Genomic DNA, 20759 nt, shown 5'->3' with positions numbered 1-20759 from the left:
GGGGGGGGGGGGGGAAATTGTAATGACACGAAAGACGTGTCGGATTTTAGAAGCTGTTCCCCCAGTAAAATATTTTTTTAAAGGATGTTTAGCCAAAACCCACATTATTCACCATAATTTTGACATTATCTCATAGGCCAGATCCATATTTGAGCCCCACGTTAGTAATAATCTTAATCCTTGCATCGGGGCATCCTAGTGAGAAATTAATTTCTGAAAATCACTTCTTGTTACATTACGCTCAGGGAAGAAACGTGACCGTGTGAACTTTGATCGAGATGTTGCATGGGTTAGACACGCAAAATATTGGAAAAAAAACCTCAAGTTTACTTTAGACAATGGAGAATCTATCGCCGGCGAGAACAAGTAGGGGACCGCAGTCCCAAGTTCTCCATTATTTATGAATATTTTCTTTAATTATTATTTTTGAGACCGGAAAAGTACGCCATAACCCTTCTAATTTGATGAGGAAAATTATTTGTAACATGAATGATTCATTTAGACAATTTCATTTTTCTTTTCAATTGAGTTGTCCACTTGACAAGTTAAACATCCTTAATCAGATGAAAATCTTAATTTGAAATTTTTTACTTATTTCAAGAAAAAGGATTTAACGATAATCGGGCGAGGAGTAGGATAGCTTTTGGATTAATCGAGAAATTCCTGAAGATTTCTAGAAAATCACTGATGATCCGGGTCGTCCTAGCCAGTGCCCAATATCACCCATAATTTCTGATAGATATCTAAGATAAGTCCCATCGTCATTTACGAGTGAAAAAAAAATAGAATATGAATTCCCTCATAATACACATAATCATTCATTCATTCTTTCAAAAGAATACTTGTGTCATTATCAAGTTCCGAAACATGCCTGCACCAAAGCGGACTTATTTGTTCCGGAATGAAGAACGGAGAGATCCTCTCCACGGCGTGGTACAGAAGCACACCTGCCATCATGTGTATTTAGCGTACATTTACACAGTTTCGGCACCTGCCAAGCATCCTCTCTCTCTCCTCCTTGAGGAAACCGTTTTATCTCAGGAGTGTCTAATCGCGAGTGTGAAATCGCCTCTTAACAGTTCACTGTCTTTGTTGTTCCTTCGAAAGTACAACAAATGTCACCAGCCCATAGATTCTAATCCGCATTCATTGCCCACCTGTTCCGTACTTCCATTAATGACGTCGCGTATTAATTAAAGGAAAATACGAGGCTCATATATCCCACAGCAAATTACATTTTTCCCAGGTTTTTATTGCCCCACATTTCACAATAAAGTACCGTAACAGATGGGCGTATTCTATTTCGTCACTTCCGGTTATGTTTCATGTTAAATAACGGCTTTTGGGAAAATCGGAATGTTGCGTAATGTGTGCAGTGAAGAAGTGCGAAACAAAACAAGCAAAACAAGTGCAAAATTGCTTTCGTCACATTATAGTCAAAATATTTTATGTCACGACTGCGACAAGAGTTTGACTTGCTGCTTTGTTTTGCGTGCAGTAAGTTGCGTACTATGACCTTTTGCATTAACCAATTACGCGATGCGATGAGTAGCGTCAAGGGCGATTAACAGGCGCCATCAGCGCCGCTGGTGGCATGAGAAGAAAATGTCGCCAGTCATGACAAAGGTGCACTTTGCAATGGCGTGCAGTCCCGTTGAAAGTTTATTATGGTCAACAAATTGAGAGTCGACTTTGCTCCGGAAAAAATCCAAGATCCAAAAAAAAATTTTTTTATTTCGACATTTTTTGCGCCGCCGAGGGATTCATTGGCATTAGAGGGACCAATAAATACGGAATCAACATTCACTTGACGAAAAAATTCGAGTTTGGCGAAAGTCGACTTTCCGCCGGGAAAAATCCAAAATCTGACACTTTTGGCCCCAGGTGAAAATTTTTTTTTTTCATTTTTGACTTTTGCCCCATACTGTTGATAGTTCTGAATAGCCCGTCCCTTAAAAAACCGGAATCTACTTTCACCCGGCGAAAAAAGTCGATTTTGGCGAAAGTTGACTTTTCCCCTGAAAAAATCCAAGATCTGACACTTTTGGCCCCGGGTGAAAAATTTTTTTTTTCATTTTTGACTTTTCCCCCATACTGTTGATAGTTCTGGATAGCCCGTCCCTTAAATAACCGGAATCTACTTTCACCCGGCGAAAAAAGTCGATTTTGGCGAAAGTTGACTTTCCCCCTGAAAAAATCCAAGATCTGACACTTTTGGCCCCGGGTGAAAATTTTTTTTTTTCATTTTTGACTTTTCCCCCATACTGTTGATAGTTCTGGATAGCCCGTCCCTTAAATAACCGGAATCTACTTTCACCCGGCGAAAAAAGTCGATTTTGGCGAAAGTTGACTTTCCCCCTGAAAAAATCCAAGATCTGACACTTTTGGCCCCGGGTGAAAATTTTTTTTTTTCATTTTTGACTTTTCCCCCATACTGTTGATAGTTCTGGATAGCCCGTCCCTTAAATAACCGGAATCTACTTTCACCCGGCGAAAAAAGTCGATTTTGGCGAAAGTTGACTTTCCCCCTGAAAAAATCCAAGATCTGACACTTTTGGCCCCGGGTGAAAATTTTTTTTTTTCATTTTTGACTTTTCCCCCATACTGTTGATAGTTCTGGATAGCCCGTCCCTTAAATAACCGGAATCTACTTTCACCCGGCGAAAAAAGTCGATTTTGGCGAAAGTTGACTTTCCCCCTGAAAAAATCCAAGATCTGACACTTTTGGCCCCGGGTGAAAATTTTTTTTTTTCATTTTTGACTTTTCCCCCATACTGTTGATAGTTCTGGATAGCCCGTCCCTTAAATAACCGGAATCTACTTTCACCCGGCGAAAAAAGTCGATTTTGGCGAAAGTTGACTTTTCCCCTGAAAAAATCCAAGATCTGACAATTTTGGCCCCGGGTGAAAAAAAAAAAATTTATTTCGTTATTTTTTGCGCCGCCGAGGGTTTCATTGGCATTAGAGGGGCCAATAAATACGGAATCAACATTCACTTGACGAAAAAATTCGATTTTGGCGTAAGTCGACTTTCCCCCGCGAAAAATCCAAGGTCTGACACTTTGGCCCCAGGTGACAACAAAATTTTTCACTTCAACATTTCTGGCGTCTCCGAGGGTGTCATTGTCAAAAAATTGAATTCTTCTTCAAAAACATTTCATTTCCAGGCATTTCGTAAAACACCATAAAAGTTTCAATGGCGCAACCCGATGAAGCATGAAATTGTCGGGGGTTCGTTAATTATTGTGAGAAACTCGAACGCTGCAATGTGAAAACATCGCGCTGTCCGCGCGATTCCCACAGTTAACCCCCCCCCCCAGGAAGACTATTCGACAGGAAACAGCAATCGATACAGTAATCCAAAACACCCACGGTGGCGTACCGGGATTGGATGCACAACACCCCCTCATTGTTAATTAACGAAGAATCAGTAACATCTGCCAGGTGCTAAACGAGGGGTGTGGCAGTCACCCCATCGTTAACTCGTGTTTCCAACTGATAACGCATCTATCTGAAACCAGCATCTCAATAAACCCAGCGATTGCTGCTATTAAAACTCGGAATATTTCGGTCTTTATCGAGCTAGTGCATTTCTGCTTCTGGTGATAAAATACTTTCGGAGATGGGGAAAACTCACGTGAACATATGGCGCTGGAACCGTGCTATCTATTTTGGTATTTTTGGTAATATGACGATTGACGGATCGTAAAACCACGATATCCGCTGCGAGTGACATATCAGACACGGGAATTCAGTTCGTGAGAGGAATGTGAAAGGTTGTATCTCGTGTTTGGGATTTTCCCACATTCAATTGAGAAATGTGCATCAGATCATATTTTTTAAAAAAGTGGATGAAAGAATAGAATTTTCTCATTTTTTCTCATTCTTTTTTTCTTTTATTTTTCACAGCAAAAAATCAAATCGATTATTTTTTTTATAGAATATTTTCCTCTTGACAAATATTTTGTTCCACATTTTTCACAATTCTCGAGTGATATCAATATACCTGTGAATAAATAAATAAATAAATTATAATAGTAAATTATGAATGAATGAATAGTATTTGTGAGAAGCTAGACAGATGTTTGGGTACCATCTAGGCACTGCCTAGTTTTCCATAACAGATACTAGCCCCATTGTGGGAGGCCGATATTAATACGGTGGTCCAAATTTACAAGGGGCTGATATAGTTCGCACGATGATCGGACAGATGACGCGATAAACATTTAAATTTACCTTCTAAAGGGGTAATTGGGGTGGGCGTATCCGTGACGAGTCCAACCGGTGATATCCTGAACTGTTCGTTACACCAAATCGCTGGTGTTGTTTGGTTCCCAGCGCCATATGTGACTAGATCAAATAATGCGTTCAATGTACGTGTTTCAGGTGCAACAACTATGTGCATCTTGAGTGGTAAATTTTGGGGTCATAACCGCAAAATTTGCCTCGAACCGACTGATTTTCTATTAATTATCATAAGACATCTAGGCAATATTTCTCCATAATTTTCGCTGTTTAGTTATCCATATGTTCCGAGGAATGCATGACCAGGGGAATTGAAAGAATTGAGCTTCATGCAAGTTCTCTATCGGGTATTTAATTAGTACTGGCGATGCAAATGACCGAAAAGGTCACTGACCGGTCTAAACAAGACGACCAGTTGTCACAAGACAACATTGTGGGCAATGTACCATGTGACTGTCATATTTCACATAAATTGTTGCACCACATGCGCAACGGAACCTCAAGCGTCAAGTTGAGAATCACCGGAAAACAATAAAAGTGTACAAATGGAAATGAGGAGTGGAAAACTGAGTTATCACCAAATGCGGTAGGACGTGGTGCCCAAAAAATTTCCGACTGTCTGATTACATCTGAATAGTTGCTTGTAATGTGACAGTTGGAAGTGTGACCGAAATTCTTGCACTGGAAAAATTAACGCCAGATGACGTCTTGCCGCACATTTGATTGGTACTAATGATCCTTAATGTCTCATTTCTAGTTGAAGAATGAAATAACGTCAATATAAGAACCAAAAGAAATCATCTGAGTCCTTTTATTTTTGGGAAGTGGCAGAGAATAGATGAATTTGGTCAATCAATTCCGTTACAATACTTTATTGCCAATTTTTTCTATATCAGTTAGTGTTAAGTGTCGATAATTTGAATATTAAAATCACATTGGAAATGCACGCAACTGATGGAGCAGTTGAAAATCACCGGCCAACATTTCGGTTATGTACAAAATAACTACGTAATTAACTTAGTTTCACTTGGGTATCGAGTATGAGCTCACAGTTCCGTGACTGGGATTGAACTATTGGTATTTGGGACGTTCACGGGATCTGCGACGACCGGAAGGAGTTTTTTTTTCGCCGTGCGATGAGGTACATCCCAAAGCAAATTATCAGTGCCACTCCTATGAATCCTCCAATGACTGCGCCGAGATTCACTCCTGCTTCTGATTGGCAGCTCTCAACTCAACGTGGAACAGAAAAAATTATTGCTGATAATGATCGGAATTCAGTTAATTATTTCTCAAAATAGCAGGGGCGCAGGATTCTATTGGGTTTCTCTAGAAATTCTATGGGGATTCTATTAAAATTCTAAGGATTATTCGTGTAGTCATGTGATGTTGTGAACAAAATTTCTGTCTTTCGAATATCTTTCAGAGATTCTTGAAAGAATTTTCGATAGTTTATGTGAAAGATCTTCTTGGTGAGCAAAAAATATTCTTCAGAAGACAAAATCTTTCAGAGAAAAGCATGGGCCTTTACAAGTGTGACTTTGATAACAGCTTCTATCAACACATTCTCTATGTCAATGTTCCAGACCTTATCTTAGAGCAGAATCGAAAAAAAATCTCCGAGACATAAACCCTGAATTTTCCTATCGAATTTCTCCTTACGTATTGTCATTGGGAATTTCCCTACGTCTGAAGTCTTCAACTCTTACTTTTTTTGGAAGAAAGATCCTCTTTGGAGTTGAACGCTATCAATGAAATACTTTTGATAGTGATACCGATGTCGCCAGCTCTCACAGCAGTGGGAACATTGCACACGTAAGCGCCAGCATCGACTTTAGCTTCGAATAGTCCCAGACCAGAAGTTGACTCTCCTCTCAGAGTTTTGTCTATCGATAAAAAAAAAATGATGCATTCATTTCATTGCGTGATACTCATTATCATAAAGGTGTGAGTTTCTGACCTATCGAGTTTGGAAAATTGTAGTTGTCGAGGTAGATTTCTGCCTGAACCTTGTCAAGTTTGGCGGTCTTCCCATCATTGATGAAATTGAATACCAAGATATTATGTTCTCCATCATCGAGAGTGGTATTGCGAGAAGCGCCTGCCCGCTTCGCTTTCGACTTTCCTTTTTCTTTCCAAATGAGCATCAGTTGGGCATTCTTCTCAGCACATGTTCCGTTCGATTCAGCTGTGTTGGGTATGTGCAAGGTGCCCTTCGAAATCTGAATAAACAAATTTGTGATCACTTGGAGTGCAGATGATTATCTGACTATGATGAGGAAGGAAGTTGGTTATTAGATAGCATTGCAGTCAAAAATTTACTCCAAAGTAAATTAATGCGTTAAGATGTGCATCATTGGGAATTTTTAGTATTTTTTTTTAAATCTCGGCCTAAAAAATGAAATTTTCATTTTTTTGTAACCAGAATTCGTCTAGAAAATAGAACTCACCGTTTTATCGGTCTTCTTGTACAACGCGCTCAGGTCAATCGACATGTTTGACAATAGACATGGCACGCCTGTGTCATTGTGTGTAACCATGAAATTGAAAGCAGTGTCCGACGTGATCTTCGTCACGACTTGTGACGCCTTTGGTGATTTTTTAGAAGATGGCGTAGTTTGATGACTCAACGTAGAGTTATGTCTAGGAGTTGTGGCAGTGGAGTTGGCATGCAATGTAGAGTTGTGAAGAGGAGTTGTTGCTGTTGTAGAGTTTACATGCAATGTGGAATTATGGAGGGGAGTTGTAGCTGTAGAGTTGACAGACAATGTAGAGTTGTGAAGAGGAATTGGAGCCGTAGAGTTGGCATGCAATGTAGAGTTGTGAAGAGGAGTTGTAGCCGTAGAATTAGAAGATAATGTAGAGTTATGAGGAGGAGTTGTAGCTGTAGAGTTGGCAGGCAATGTAGAGTTATGAAGAGAAGGTGTAGCCGTATAGTTGGCAGACAATGTAGAGTTATGAAGAGGAGTTGTAGCCGTAGAGTTGGCAGGCAATGTAGAGTTATGAAGAGGAGTTGTAGCCGTAGAGTTGGCATGTAATGTAGAATTATGAAGAGGAGTTGTTGCTGTTGTAGAGTTCACAGGCCTTGTAGAATTATGAAGAGGAGTTGTAGCCGTAGAATTGGCAGGCAATGTAGAGTTATGGAGAGGAGTTGTAGCCGTAGAGTTGACAGGCAATGTAGAGTTATGGAGAGGAGTTGTAGCCGTAGAGTTGGCAGGCAATGTAGAATTATGAAGAGGGATTGACGCTGTCGAATTCGCCGATGCTGTCCCATTGGCATGAGCAGTTCCCGTCACGTTATGATTAACTGTGGAATTAGCTACTGCCGTGTCATTCTGTCCATTACTCGTACTATTCAGTTTCCCTGAAGATCCACTGACAGTACTCAGATCTTTCTTTATTGTATGACCCTTCATCGTATCTCGTGCCATCACCAACGAAGGTTGAGGATCTACCCAGGATAACACAAAAGATTTCTTTACTTCTGTAATTTGAACTTGAGGAACCAGCGCTTTTCCAGATTGCAAGTATTCTTCTGTTTTGGTTGTTTTATCAGATGAGGATTTTACTATTTGTATGGACTCACCTGAAGTCGTTATCGAATTATTCGCTTTTGTTGTAACATTGAGACTAGAAGCTGAGGTGGTTGCGCTCAGCGGACTTGCAGTCGTTACATTTAGTGGAATCGCAGTTATACTGCTATTCTTTGGAGATGCAGTAGTTGAGTTATGCAGTATCGGTAGTAAGTGCTTCGCAGCGGAATTTTTTGTAGGATGTGCTGTATCAGGACTCTTAGTAGTCGATGCAAGGTGAGATGCAGAGGAGTTTGAATGATCAGTCGGTAAAACATGGGTCGTTGGAGGCATCGCAGTAGAGGTTCCATGAGACAGAGAAGTGGTTCCTTTTTTTGGGATGTGGGTCGTAGAGGATGCATTATGTGATAAAGTTGATAATCCATGTTTCGTTGAGGGACTGGTAGAATTAGCAGTTGCACTTCCGTTCAAATTTGTTACTTTTTTTGGACTTTTGGTGGTAGAGGTTGCATTATGTGACAAAATTGACAATCCATCTTTCGTTCTGTGGCTGCTTGAACTAACAGTTGAAGTCCCGTTCAAATTTGTTACATTTTTTGGCATTTCTGTGGTAGAGGTTGTATTATGTAATAAAGTTGACAATCCATCTTTCATTGTGTGACTGGTAGAATTTGCAGTTGATGTTCCGTTCAAATTTGTCACATTTTTTGGCATTTCTGTGATAGAGGTTGCATTATATGACAAAGTTGTAAGGCTTTTTGGAATTTGAGTAGTAGATGATGGGCCATGAGATGCCGTTGACAATCCATCTTTTACGTTCTTAGTAGAATTAGTACTTGAAGTTCCATTCAATATTGTTTTGCTCTTTGGAATTTGAGTGGTAGAGGATGCGTTGTGTGATAGACCATCATTTCTTGACTGCGTGGTAGAATTGGTGGTTGAAGTTCCGTTCAAATTTGCTTTGTTTTTCGGAATTTGGGTGGTAGAGGTCGTATGAGATGAAGTCATGTTTCCGTTTTCGATCACTCGAGTGGTAGAGGATGCATTATGAGACAAAGCTGATGATCCCGCTTTCGCTGCCTGCCCAGTAGAATTATCCTTTGATGTTCCATTAAATTTTTTTATAATTGGATTCGTTGTGTTCGTCTGATGTGTTGTGCGGGGTTCTGCTGTAGTTGATGAAACGTTATGTCCTGTCGGATGGGCATTAGCCGTATCATTGGTGGAAGACTTCAGAGTAGTTGAGACTGTTGAAGGTGCTGTAGACATTTTAATTGTCGTCGATTGTTTCGAACCGGGAGGTGCCGGAGTCGTTGAATTCCCAGAGCTTTTCGTGGACGTGTGTTGCTCATGATTTTTGACACGCGTTGGAGTTGCAGTTCCGTTCGAAGACACAGTTGGAGTTCCAGTAGTTGGACTTAACCCCGATGTTGAATTCGCAGAAAGACCGGACGTCCCACTCGAACTCAATGGAGACGTCTTCAATCCTACAGGAGTTGTTGGAGTCGTGCTGTTGATTGCAGGTGTAGGTTCATGGCTTCCAACATCTTTAACTGTTACATTATGATCGTCTTTCGTTACTGTATGACTCCGAGGAAGTACAGTAGTTGTAACAGAGCTTTTGGAGCTCGTAGGAACCGGCAATGACTCCGATCCAGTATCATTACTCGATGATTTGGTCGTAGTCTTTGCTCCTTCACACAGCACTTGATTCACTGTAATAAATTGAGAAAGAAACGTGTGAACAAAGGATTGTTATCATCAAAACAGTCAATGTTAATCAAAAATGGAAATGGTAATCACAAAAGTTGATTCAACAACAGAAATCAATTCAATTCGCCTCCCGAAGCCGAAAAATTACTTCAGACGAAATCAATTATCCGCGGTATTTCTGCCTCGGAATAAGAAAGTGAGAAACGGAAGCGCCAATTTTTTTCAAACAGGACCACACCAGACGCTTCTTCACTTCAGGCCTAATTACCGTTGTGCCAAGGGTTGGCGTCAAGGCCATTAGCGAGGAAAATTCTTGCTCACGGCCTTGTCCTCAACCTCGTTACGCTTACCCTTGCATTAAAGCCTGTGCTCTAATGCCTACTGCCGTGAGTAAATTGCGTTTACTGGCGCCAATATTTTTTCATCAACATCTTCCATAATTTTCTTATAACTGGGGGTATTGATGATCCAACTGATGATTAGATTTGTTGCTGGAGGGTACGTCTGGGGGAGTTGGGCATCCGGGTGAAATGCAGATTTGCGTTCACAATTTTAATAGAAAAAATCTCAAGAGAATAATTCAAATAAAAATCAAAATCCATTGAGAATTCCCTAGAATTTTAGCAGCATTTGCCGAGATTTTCTAGATAATTGTTCTTCAGCTTTTCTCTTCACATTGAATATAAGCGTTTCCTATTTTTTTTCAGTTTCTTATAATCCTTCCGCAACATTAACGTACCTTGAATTGCATTAACCAAACAGAAGACAAGTAACACTCGCGTCTTGCCCATATTTACTCGATCATAAAATAAAATCTAGTCATCAACACTTCATGACACAACCGAACTCGACGCGTGCAGAAATAGTTTCCGAATTGATCAGTTTATAATCCTCTTTCACTTACTTTCACGATAAAAATTTCATGCGAACGGGGTATTAAAAAATGAGCACTATTGACACAGGTGAATCGACTATCCGAGGACCCGCACGATTTGGCTGTTGCAGAAAAACTGAAAATTACTGGGCGAAGCGAGTCGTTATTGAAGACCTCACCTCTATCATACCCAACATCATATCCTCCCACCTCCAAAATATGAATTGCCGGTTGAAATTTTAGTCTGATAACGCTCATCGTTTTCCGATTCGCGGATACCCCAGCGCGGATTCCGCAGTTGAGGTTCCTTCGATATCATGCGTCGGCGGTTATTGTAATTATCATGATTATATTTTCCCGTTAAATATCAGCATGAAAATTCCACGAAATTGGAATAACGAAAAAGGTTCGATCAATACACAGTGAGAAAAAATCGGTGTTAATTGACGGAGAAAAATAAGAGAAAAATTACCGGACAAGTCAAATAATTTTAGAGCGAACTTGATTTTTATTATTTTTTCGGGGCATTTTTTGGGGGGGATTTTTTGGGGCATTTGATTCTCATTAGTCGTATTGCTTTTTGCAATAAGAATAATTATAAATAATCAATTGAAGACAGGACTATCTAATAAAACTGATGTGAAGGTGTCACGTGACCCCGAACACAGTCAATTGAGGAAATTATCTGTGAAATTTGAAATTTGATAATTTTCCTCCTTCTGAACACAAAAATAATAACCGAAAAAATGATCAAGCATGTCTTACTAATCGTCTCCCCGACAACAGAATAATTACATAGTTTATATGCCGTATTAATGAGAGTACAGGGACCTTTAATTCAACCACATAACTGTTTTCCATGCGCACCTTTGCTGGGGTTTATAAATCGGAAGTGGTTAGACGCACCCGTGGGACAGCTTTACACCGTGACGTGCATTTTATCGGCGCACGGTTTGTCCAGCTTTTTAATCATCCCTCAGAGTGGCCAATTTCATTGATAGCCCCAGCTGGCGTCTATTATCTCCGTGGATGAATGGATAACTACTACTTCGGGATATATGATTTTTTTTTCCATAAACAAAAGGTACGAGTCTCTCGCGCTTTGTTTTTTGATTAAATATATTGGAGGAGTTACCGTTATGTTCGATATACGCTCGGCGCATTGAAGTGGATGTCCCGTTAGGAATATTCATTCATTACAATTTTTGAAAAATCATTTCCTCTATTTTAAAAAAATATGCAACGTTTGTTGATTTTTTTTAGACAGTAATTTGAATTTCTACTTTCAAATGTAGTGAACACATTGACAATTTTTCCTTCTATATAATTTAGGCTTTTAAACAATCAAGGCCATTCCTTAACAGCAGCTAAATCGTTTCACCTCATCCACCAGTGTATCATCCACGCCCTAATAATCCCGACACACGACACAATTCGCCTAACCCAAAATGACGCAACATTCTAAGTAACCACGAAGACAATCAAGAATGACACAGTGACACATTAATGCCCCCATTGTCACTTCTCTGAATTGTGAAGGTGCACTCCTTGACCTTGTGGAATTGGCCAGCCCACCAACACCCGTGAGCTTTTGTCAAGCCACACACATCATAACTCAGTAATGACATGAACACTTGTGTAATCCATCCGCAAAAAGATTAGCATTGTTTGCGGTTTTTACTGGTGTCTCCTCAGAGCCCGCCAAACTATCATTTCAGATAAGATTTATTCACTCGTGGGTAATTGTGATATGTTGAATGTGATGTTCACTCGGGGGCTTCCCGGTGAATAGTGCCCACGTGTCCGATGGCTTTTCGAGGAAAGGATTCCGGGAACAATGGTGCAGACCTAGGAGACTTCACAGCTGCTGGTGAGCCAACCGAGAATTGGCAGGGCCATTAGGGTGCGTCGTTAGGCCGTAATCTTCACTGTTTGATGTTTTTTTTTTGAGAAGTCAAAGCTGAAGTCAACAGGAGAGGTGTTTGGCTGACCATTCAGGGGAGGAATTGACCTTTTCCAGGGAACATGACCCAACTTTGCGGGGATGCTCATTAGCTGGCCAACATTTTTGCTGAAAGACCTCTGGGGGAATGATTTATCTTTGTCGCGTGACGGAGGGAAAGGAGTTGCGATGAATATGTCGATGATTTTTAGGAGTCTCTCGAAAAAAATTTTCATTCCGCCGCACTCAGCATGTTTGGCACGAAAAAATCCTTTTTTGATAATTTTCAAAAACTATTTTCTTGGCACAAGTAAGACTTGTTTGAGAACTTTGTCGTTTTTCTTTCAGTGTAGACTGCATACATATACATATTCTCATTAGCTTTCTCATCAAGTCCAGTATTTTTGCCGAAATTTTTTCCTGTCCCGACAAATGATTCACCTCTGATGTCACATCGTTTGTGCAATATTTCCAAGGTTCGGGTTTCTGACCGGAGCAGATGTTCCTGTTGCCAACTCGGTAGATCATTAAAATCGACTTTTCGGGTGGAGAGGGGGGCTCATCCATGAGCGTTGAGGGCACACTTGGTCTGTTTTTGGTTACTCATAGTAGAAGAAATACCACCGGTTACCCGGGAACAATGAAATGATAGAGATCTCAGCGGAGATCTAACGAACAGATTTATTTTTCAGTGATCGATTTGGGGAGTCATTACTCGTTGATCGACCATCTGCTTGAATCCATAATAGAGAACATCGCGCACCCCTTTCATTCACAGACCAGTGGTTAGCCACAATACCGTCAACGTTTGCTTCACAGCGGGTTAAGTAATACGTACTGTGTCGATTATTAGGTTCTTGGGGCGCAATCGCTGTGTGGACACGAGTGCTCGATTAGAGTTATCGCGTAAGTCATCGAAATTCGTAAATTGCAGTCGCGTTTTGATTAAGAAGGGAGGGGTAGTTGAAAAAAAGTGGAGAAAAATTGTCAACGGTTTTTCAATTACAGCACGAAAAAAAGATTCACTTCCAGTCATTCATCAACGAACAATTGAAGAAAAACTTATATTTAGTAAAAATTACGGAACAATTCACGTAATTTTTACTGAAGTTGAAATTAAAGTTTTTTTTAACGCAGTCCCGACTATCAAAACCTAGGGGTGTGCTACAGCTGTAGCTTAAAACTTGGAGGCCCTGGACTGTTTTTAATATTTTAAACGTCCGCGGGGCAAACAAACAATAAGCAGTAAATTTTTTGCACTAATCCCTCGTTTGTAGAAATAAATAATCGATCGATTAAAACTCACAGTAATCTCCCCTCAACCAAAATGATCAAAACCCCACAATTCTAAATATTGCATTGAATTATTCCATCCACATGCCGTGTGGATAATTTTTTTCACTGAAATTTCGGTTATTCTCATTTTTTATTGTCCTTTTGATACACGAGAGCCCACCATACGCAGCCCGTGACACCAGTTCCAATCGTGATCAAATTTCTCAGTGTGTCATCTGCTCATCGCATGCTCATCTCGAAACGATCGAGGGATCATCGATATCGTATTACCCATTTAGAATTTATTCCTCAATATACCAGCATCACGTCACTGAGTCACAAGAACAATATTGTTCATCAAACCATATGCACGATTAATTACATTTTTTATCAGTCTTGCGCGAGTCGAAATGAACTCTGGGTTTTTGGATATTCATCAATGTTACTCGAGCATGGCTCAACGTAAATAATAACACAGACGCATTTATCAAAATGCGGGGACTGCTCGTCAAGGTGAAATAACAGTTTGGCTGAACTCGGGGAGAATAAAAATGAGTTGGATACAGTTTCATAAATTTAGACGCGGCGGTCGCTCTCGGGGGAAACAATAACAGGAATTCATCAATTTTTTGGCAGCAAAGTGGAAGTTTTCGGAGGATTGTTTTTCATCGAGTGAAAAAAATGACAATGAGCGCGAGGCATTTATTACAAGGAGAATTGTATAAAAGTTGGATAAAAATTATTAATTAAATTTAAATGGAAAAATAACTGTTCGCGGAAGATATTTTACGATTCGTTTGGTCGAAAGTCACTAGATTTACAAAAAAATCATAATTATAAATATTTCTTTATTAATTCTCGAACACTCAACTAAATGAATCAATAAGCAAATGAATAGGGTATTTGCTCATTTAAATTATCTAAAATAATATATATCTATGATCATATAAAATGATGAATACTATTTTACGTGTCGCAATTTATTAGCATTGCATGATTAAGTATAAAATCAAGGAAATGTTTAATTAAAGAAATGAAAATATAATAAAAATAGTTGAATCTAAATCAATACAAAAATTTCAAATGCAGAAAAAAGTTTTTTTTTTCTAATTGACAAATGGCATGTGATTGACGATCAGCTTGACTTTCTGGAAACCTAATTAATGACTTAGTTCCCAAATACCCGGCATTTTCCCATGATCGTCAAGCATGTGCACCGGAAGCATCATTTTTCCGTTAATCAAACTCAACCAGAAGCCACAAGCTCATTTGTTTATTCTTGAATTAATCAAGCAACATGTGCACAAAAATCCGAGGGTCCTTCACCCCTCCAAAGAATTCCCAATTATTATTCTAAATTCCAAATACACACATTTCCCGTGACAGTCCCAACCGGAAGTGATTTGATTATAAATGTTGAAAGAGCCCCGGTGCGTGACACATGTGTCCTTATGACGATTTCCCCACAGAAATCTTGAAAAAGCCCTGAACTAGAACGCGGCTTGCACCCCCTGTGCCCACGGAAATTTTAAAATATACAGAAATTGTGGATATGAATTATTTATTTTGCTTTTGTGCACCAAATTGCGATACGCGTGTTTGTTGGCGACTGGACGATGTAACGCTCGAAAAAGTGGGAATTATTTCTCCATTGCAATCCGAACGGGTGGGGTTTTTCGGGAAGGAGTACACGGAGAGAAATTTTAGCCTGACGCATAATAAATTTTACCCTTCCAGTCCAATAATTTTTATGTGGATAACAACGAAAATTCTAGAACGGTTGGTAAATTTTATCCTACCGGTGCAGTAAATGATTTGCTCATGTTCTAATTCCTATGCTCACTGAGTAAGATTTTAATCATAATTACAATTCAATTCCTCCAAGAATACACTTTCGAGTGTGAATTTCTGGAATTCAATATTTGCTGATACTCTGGTAAAAGTCCGTGCCCACACTGTTATCAATTTTTAGTTAGTTCCCACGGTAATTCAGTTAATCTGTTGTTCATTTCAGACATTTTGTATTTGGATATTAATATTATTTGTTCAAAGTGAAAAAATCGATCATGATTTTCACTACATTGCATTCAGATTCTCCTGTCCTTAACGTCAAAAATGTGAGATGATCTCATAATCATAGCTATTAATTCTAATCAACTTTGTTCGAAGAAGACCTCAGTAAACGCGATATTAAGAAAGTTGAATTATTCTATTTTCCTCTGACCCAAATGATTTGGACAATTATGATTCGTTTATCCATGTTTCATGGAATTGTATTCAATTCTCTCAGGTTGTTGGGTGGGCTTCATGAAAGTTCAACGCAAGACGATTGCACTCATGAGAACCCCCTTACTTTCTCCATTCGTTCGAGATTTCCGCCATGTTCGAGATAATGCCATGCGTATTCAGTGACGAATACCTCCGAAAAATATCTGCATAATGTGTGCCGATTGCAGGTGATCATCAACGATACGCAAATACATTCACGGATGTGGCTTTTTTAGCCCGTGACCATGCAACATATTCGGGGGTTGCACGCTTTACTGAACTTCCACTTGTACACTTGTACACATCAAACTCGAAAAACCTCACCGGGATGGAAATTGAAATGGGGTGGGTGATGTTTTCAGCAGGGGTTGCCCCGTGGATTTCACCTGAGTTATAAATATGTTAAATCATATCACTCTGGACTGTGTGTAGTCGAGCATCCTTCCTCTTCCTTTCTCTACCCCCTCGAACTACCCCGGAAGCACTTCGCTGGGGTCCTCCGAGGGAAAAAAATTGAAAATACGGGGATTCTTTGTCTAGAATGATCTTTTTTTTATTTCTGCTGCTCTAATTGTTTCGGGGTAATTTACGATTTTTTACGTTTGGGTTCTTGCGTATGCAGAACAGACAGTGTCGTAAAAACTTACATGCGTAGCGCATGGTTGCACATATTCATTTTTTCTTCACACTTTTTGCACAAAAACAAAACAAATTTTGATAATTTTAGCGCGGACAAATAATTTTTTGGCAACTTTTTGTTTATCAACTTTTCTTTATCAACTTTTTTATTATTGGGAGTACTGACATCGAGACGACAATATTTATAATTTTCAGTAATTTTATACATTTATACATTTTTATTTTCACATTTTCTTTTTTCCCCCTCTGGGTCTCCCTTGGGCCTTCCTCCGGACTTTGGATTTTTCTGCTTCATTTTCTTTTCAATTAATCCATTGACACAATCTTCTCCCGTCAAAACTTCTCGTCAGTACTCCCAATAATAAAAAAATTTGATAAACAAAAGTAAATAGAAAAAATAGTTGATAAAAAAAAATTTTATCGCTTGTTTCATGTTTTCGAATGTTTCATTTTGCCCCACTCTCCCCTAGTGTTGAACTCATTAATATTCACCGCATAATATATCCAAACACAATAGTTTCTCCACTCCTTTTTTTATCTTTATGCAAAAAAAAATTCCATCATCCTAATGAAAAATTCCGCTTACGTCCTAGAAAAATATTTAAAAATGTGTTAATATTATTCTTCCCCATTCTCATAAACAACAATATTCCCATGATTGTGAATAGTGAAGCAAAACAATTAGCATAGACAATTATACGCATAAATATGTATGCAAGATGTTTGCCGATCAGGGGAGTTATACTCGGCCACCCCACATGAACCCGTTGGACTGGCGCAGCTAATATTTTCCGGTACTTACAGCGCCCTAACGTGTGTATACACGTGTAAGTCATAGAGACGATCAAGGGCGCCGTCTCACAATCGGTCAGTCGTGTCGAAGTGTTCAGAGAAGCCGATGTAAAAACTTCACCTGCAACTGAGATGCGGTGTGCATTTCCTTTGGAGTTTGTAACGAACGAACTTTCCCGCGGTTGCAACCGCTCGAAATTTATGCCCCGTAAAAAACAGTCACATTCACGCTCTTCGCGCTGTATTATTTTTCGTTTCCTTTTGTACAAATTAAAAATTTAACGTACAAATTTATTTATTCATTTGGTAAGATGTGAAAATAAACTTGCTTACGTGGTCGTAAAAAACAAAAGCAATCAATAATCAAAAGCAGTAAATAGTGAGTTAATTGATAAAATAAGCTGAACATAATTCTGGCAAAGAGACAGGCAGTGAGCGGTGCAGGGAGGGGCCAAAGTAATCATTCAGTACAGAAGCACGCAGCTGGAAGCATTTCCTTGCGAAGCAATATAGAATTTTCATGTCATTATAAATGTTACTGTTAAGAAAAGCATCAATGGCGGAAAGCGTCGAAAAATTAGGATTGTTCAGGTAGTTGGGAAGGTAGTGGAGTCTCAAGGGGGAGTTAACGTACAAATTTGAGAAAATTTAATGATAAAATTTAATTGAAAAAAATTACTTTATTCAATTTTTTTAGTTTTGGCTCAAGTTAAATTATTATTCCGTACAGCCGATGGTACCCGAAATAATATTTGCGAATAGCCGAATGAAATTGCGCGCTCTCATTGGTTAGAGGGCGTTACCACCCCAGAAAACACTATTCCACGAGCAAAAAGCGATCCGCAAAATGACGGTTTTCAGCAGAATGCGATAAATTAGCTATTTCATCACAACGTTTGGAAAGTGGGGTTTTGCGCACTCGTGACGAAAACTGTTTTTCTCCGTGAATATCCCAAATAATTCCTACGAATAAATCACCATCTCCACAAGAATTTTCTCTCGATAACTGCCCCGATCACTCATTACCCCATTCCAATTCCCCAACTGTCATTATAGATTAAATTTATTGCGCCCTGCGCACGAAAATAACGGCGCAGACACTAACGTCTCCCATAAAAGAAACTTCAATCATAAACTCGATGGTGCCCTCAACGACTCAATCGAGCAGCTGATAAAGAAATCATTACCATGCTTGGTTGTCCATAACATTCACTACCCCAGCAATAATCTCCGAGGTACCAACGGCACTCCTCGCTCGATCGACCGCTCGCTGGGGAGCCGAGCCCCAAGTGCAGTACCCCCCGTTCAAATTAGAGAAATTTATAGCAGTCATAAGACAATGAGGAAGAAGACCGCGAAAGGGGGAAGTGTGTTTTCATGAACAATCTTGTGGCACTTGGAGGTCCAATTTCCTTCGGCTCGTGTAACGGTGGCCCATTAGTTCCATGCTGGGGGCACGCGTGTGCCATATGGCTTTACGTCTTATGCCATCGGTGGTGAATGTTCATTGAGTGTCTCGATCGAATTCCTCGGACGCCTCGTCCACGCGCGATTAGCCAGCGGGCATTTGTCGGTCTTCGGCGGATACTTTTGATGGGCCTTATGCTCGATACATCCGCTGTGCGTAGGGTCTCTGCACACGCACTGAGAGAAAAACAAACACGTCAAACAAGTCTTATTTGGGCCAACAGAATCGCTGAAAAATAAAGATTCTTCGGGAGCAAAATAGAAATGACATTTCTTGCGTGTACAGAGAATGCAATTTTTTTTTAACTACTAAATCTATTTTTGCGACAAAAATTTTTCATTCCGGCGCACTCTCATGTTTGGCACAAACATGCAGATATCGGTATAATCATCAAATTTAAATGAAATTATTGCATACCATTCTATGAAACATGAATAAACGAATCATAATTGTCGAAATTATTTAGGTCAGAAGAAAAGAGAATGTTCTATTTTCTTAATATTACGTTTGCCAAGGTTTTCTTCGAAGAAAATTGATTCGATTTGTAGCTGGAACTATGAGATTATTAGAGATTATCAGAGATCAAAATTAGAAAATTGAAAAATCGGTCAAACACAAGACTTCCGAGGCAAAAAAAATCGGAAGCAAAAAAAAATACTGCTAATTTTGTTAGCAATCATTTACGCTTATGCGAGATGGAATATGATTTATTTAAGCGACATACGGCGACTGCTGCGACCCAGGCTTTGCTTTTTAATCTTCAGAGTTTGAGAAGGGAAGTGGAGGTTCGTGCAACGGAAATCCGAAACGGCGGTTCGCCGCCCGCGAAAAGACCGTGCATTGTGTATTGTGAGCATGCACCTGCAATTTTTATGATCCTCGGAGAGAACTCCCACGTGCCTCGAGTGTGCTTCGCCTGTAGTTAGTGAACATTATTGGCGAAGTAATTTTCATCTTCATATTGTACTTAATTATTTTCAGCTGCACGTTAATTAAAAAAATTTTGATCATCTTTGCAAATTAAAAAAAAATATCGTCCTCTATCTCTTTCCAGTTTTTGTTTGACACGCACATGAGAAAATGTTTTCTACAATTTTACATTCAACTAATTATGGTCAACATGTTCATAGTGTTCAGTGTAAGGTGGATTTTAAAACGAGTTAGCTAGCACCATCTGCAGGATCATCAGGGAAATCGCGAAATTATCTACATAAGCTGTAGCATCTGGACTAGATAACATGTTCGTTCGACGATAATGTAGATTCCACACTAATAGATCGATTGAATCGTTATTATTTCGTAATTTGATTGATTGAATTAATTAATTTGTAAGAAAAATTTCAGTAGTGAAGTGGTAAAACGGCTCCCTCGGCTTCGCCTCAGTCTGCAACCTTCACACCCGTCCGAAAAGTTTTTTTGCGGCCTTGTGACGAAAATAGCTATTCTAGCCCTCAGCTGAGTTTTTAGGAATATCTCCGAGTATAAGGGCGATAACGAAATTTTCTTAATAACTGTTTGCATAGAGCGAATTGAAGGCTATAAAAAAATCCTTAAGGTCTCCCTAGAAAATACGTTTTTCTTAAGGTTTTCCCCATGCTTTTCATAGATAATTTTTATAAGATTCCCCAGCTATTGAAAAAAGTTTTAAATCAGCGATTTAAACAGTGATTCGCCTGTGTCAACAATATACGCGGATAGAAAAACTCAGCAACTTATGAGAATGCAATGAATTAAGTCCTTTAGAATTTTTTCTGGACTCACTTTTGCTTCTCATTGCCTTCAAATCAATTGATTTCATTATAAAAAGCCCTTCAATGTAGTTAAAATGACAATTGTTGGCTATTCCACATTTTCTTCTCACAATTTTCATAAAAAAACTATTATTTCGATTTCAATTCCTCCTGAAATTACTCACCAGCAAAATTATTCAGTCGAAAAACCCCAAACATCAACTACTGAAGAACTCAAAATCCAATAAACACCCCAAATAAATCCCCCAAACAGCACAGA

At 39.3% G+C, this 20759-nt stretch overlaps 1 protein-coding gene across 1 annotated transcript; it reads right to left on the bottom strand.

The window, feature by feature from the left end:
* Positions 1 to 5335: 5335 nt before the first annotated feature.
* LOC107039516 (putative GPI-anchored protein pfl2) lies at positions 5336 to 10282 on the bottom strand. Its single transcript, XM_015259159.1, has 6 exons — positions 10231 to 10282; positions 7060 to 9493; positions 6696 to 6921; positions 6206 to 6467; positions 5955 to 6131; positions 5336 to 5478 (listed from the first exon to the last, which is right to left on the bottom strand). Exons 1-6 carry the CDS (start codon positions 10280 to 10282, stop codon positions 5336 to 5338), a joined length of 3294 nt encoding a protein of 1097 aa, XP_015114645.1.
* Positions 10283 to 20759: the final 10477 nt, after the last annotated feature.

The sequence above is a fragment of the Diachasma alloeum genome, unplaced genomic scaffold, assembly GCF_001412515.2.
Source record: "Diachasma alloeum isolate Michigan unplaced genomic scaffold, Dall2.0 Dall_scaffold_00301, whole genome shotgun sequence".
Lineage (NCBI taxonomy): Eukaryota > Metazoa > Arthropoda > Insecta > Hymenoptera > Braconidae > Diachasma > Diachasma alloeum.
This window is presented reverse-complemented; position numbering and strand designations above follow the sequence as displayed.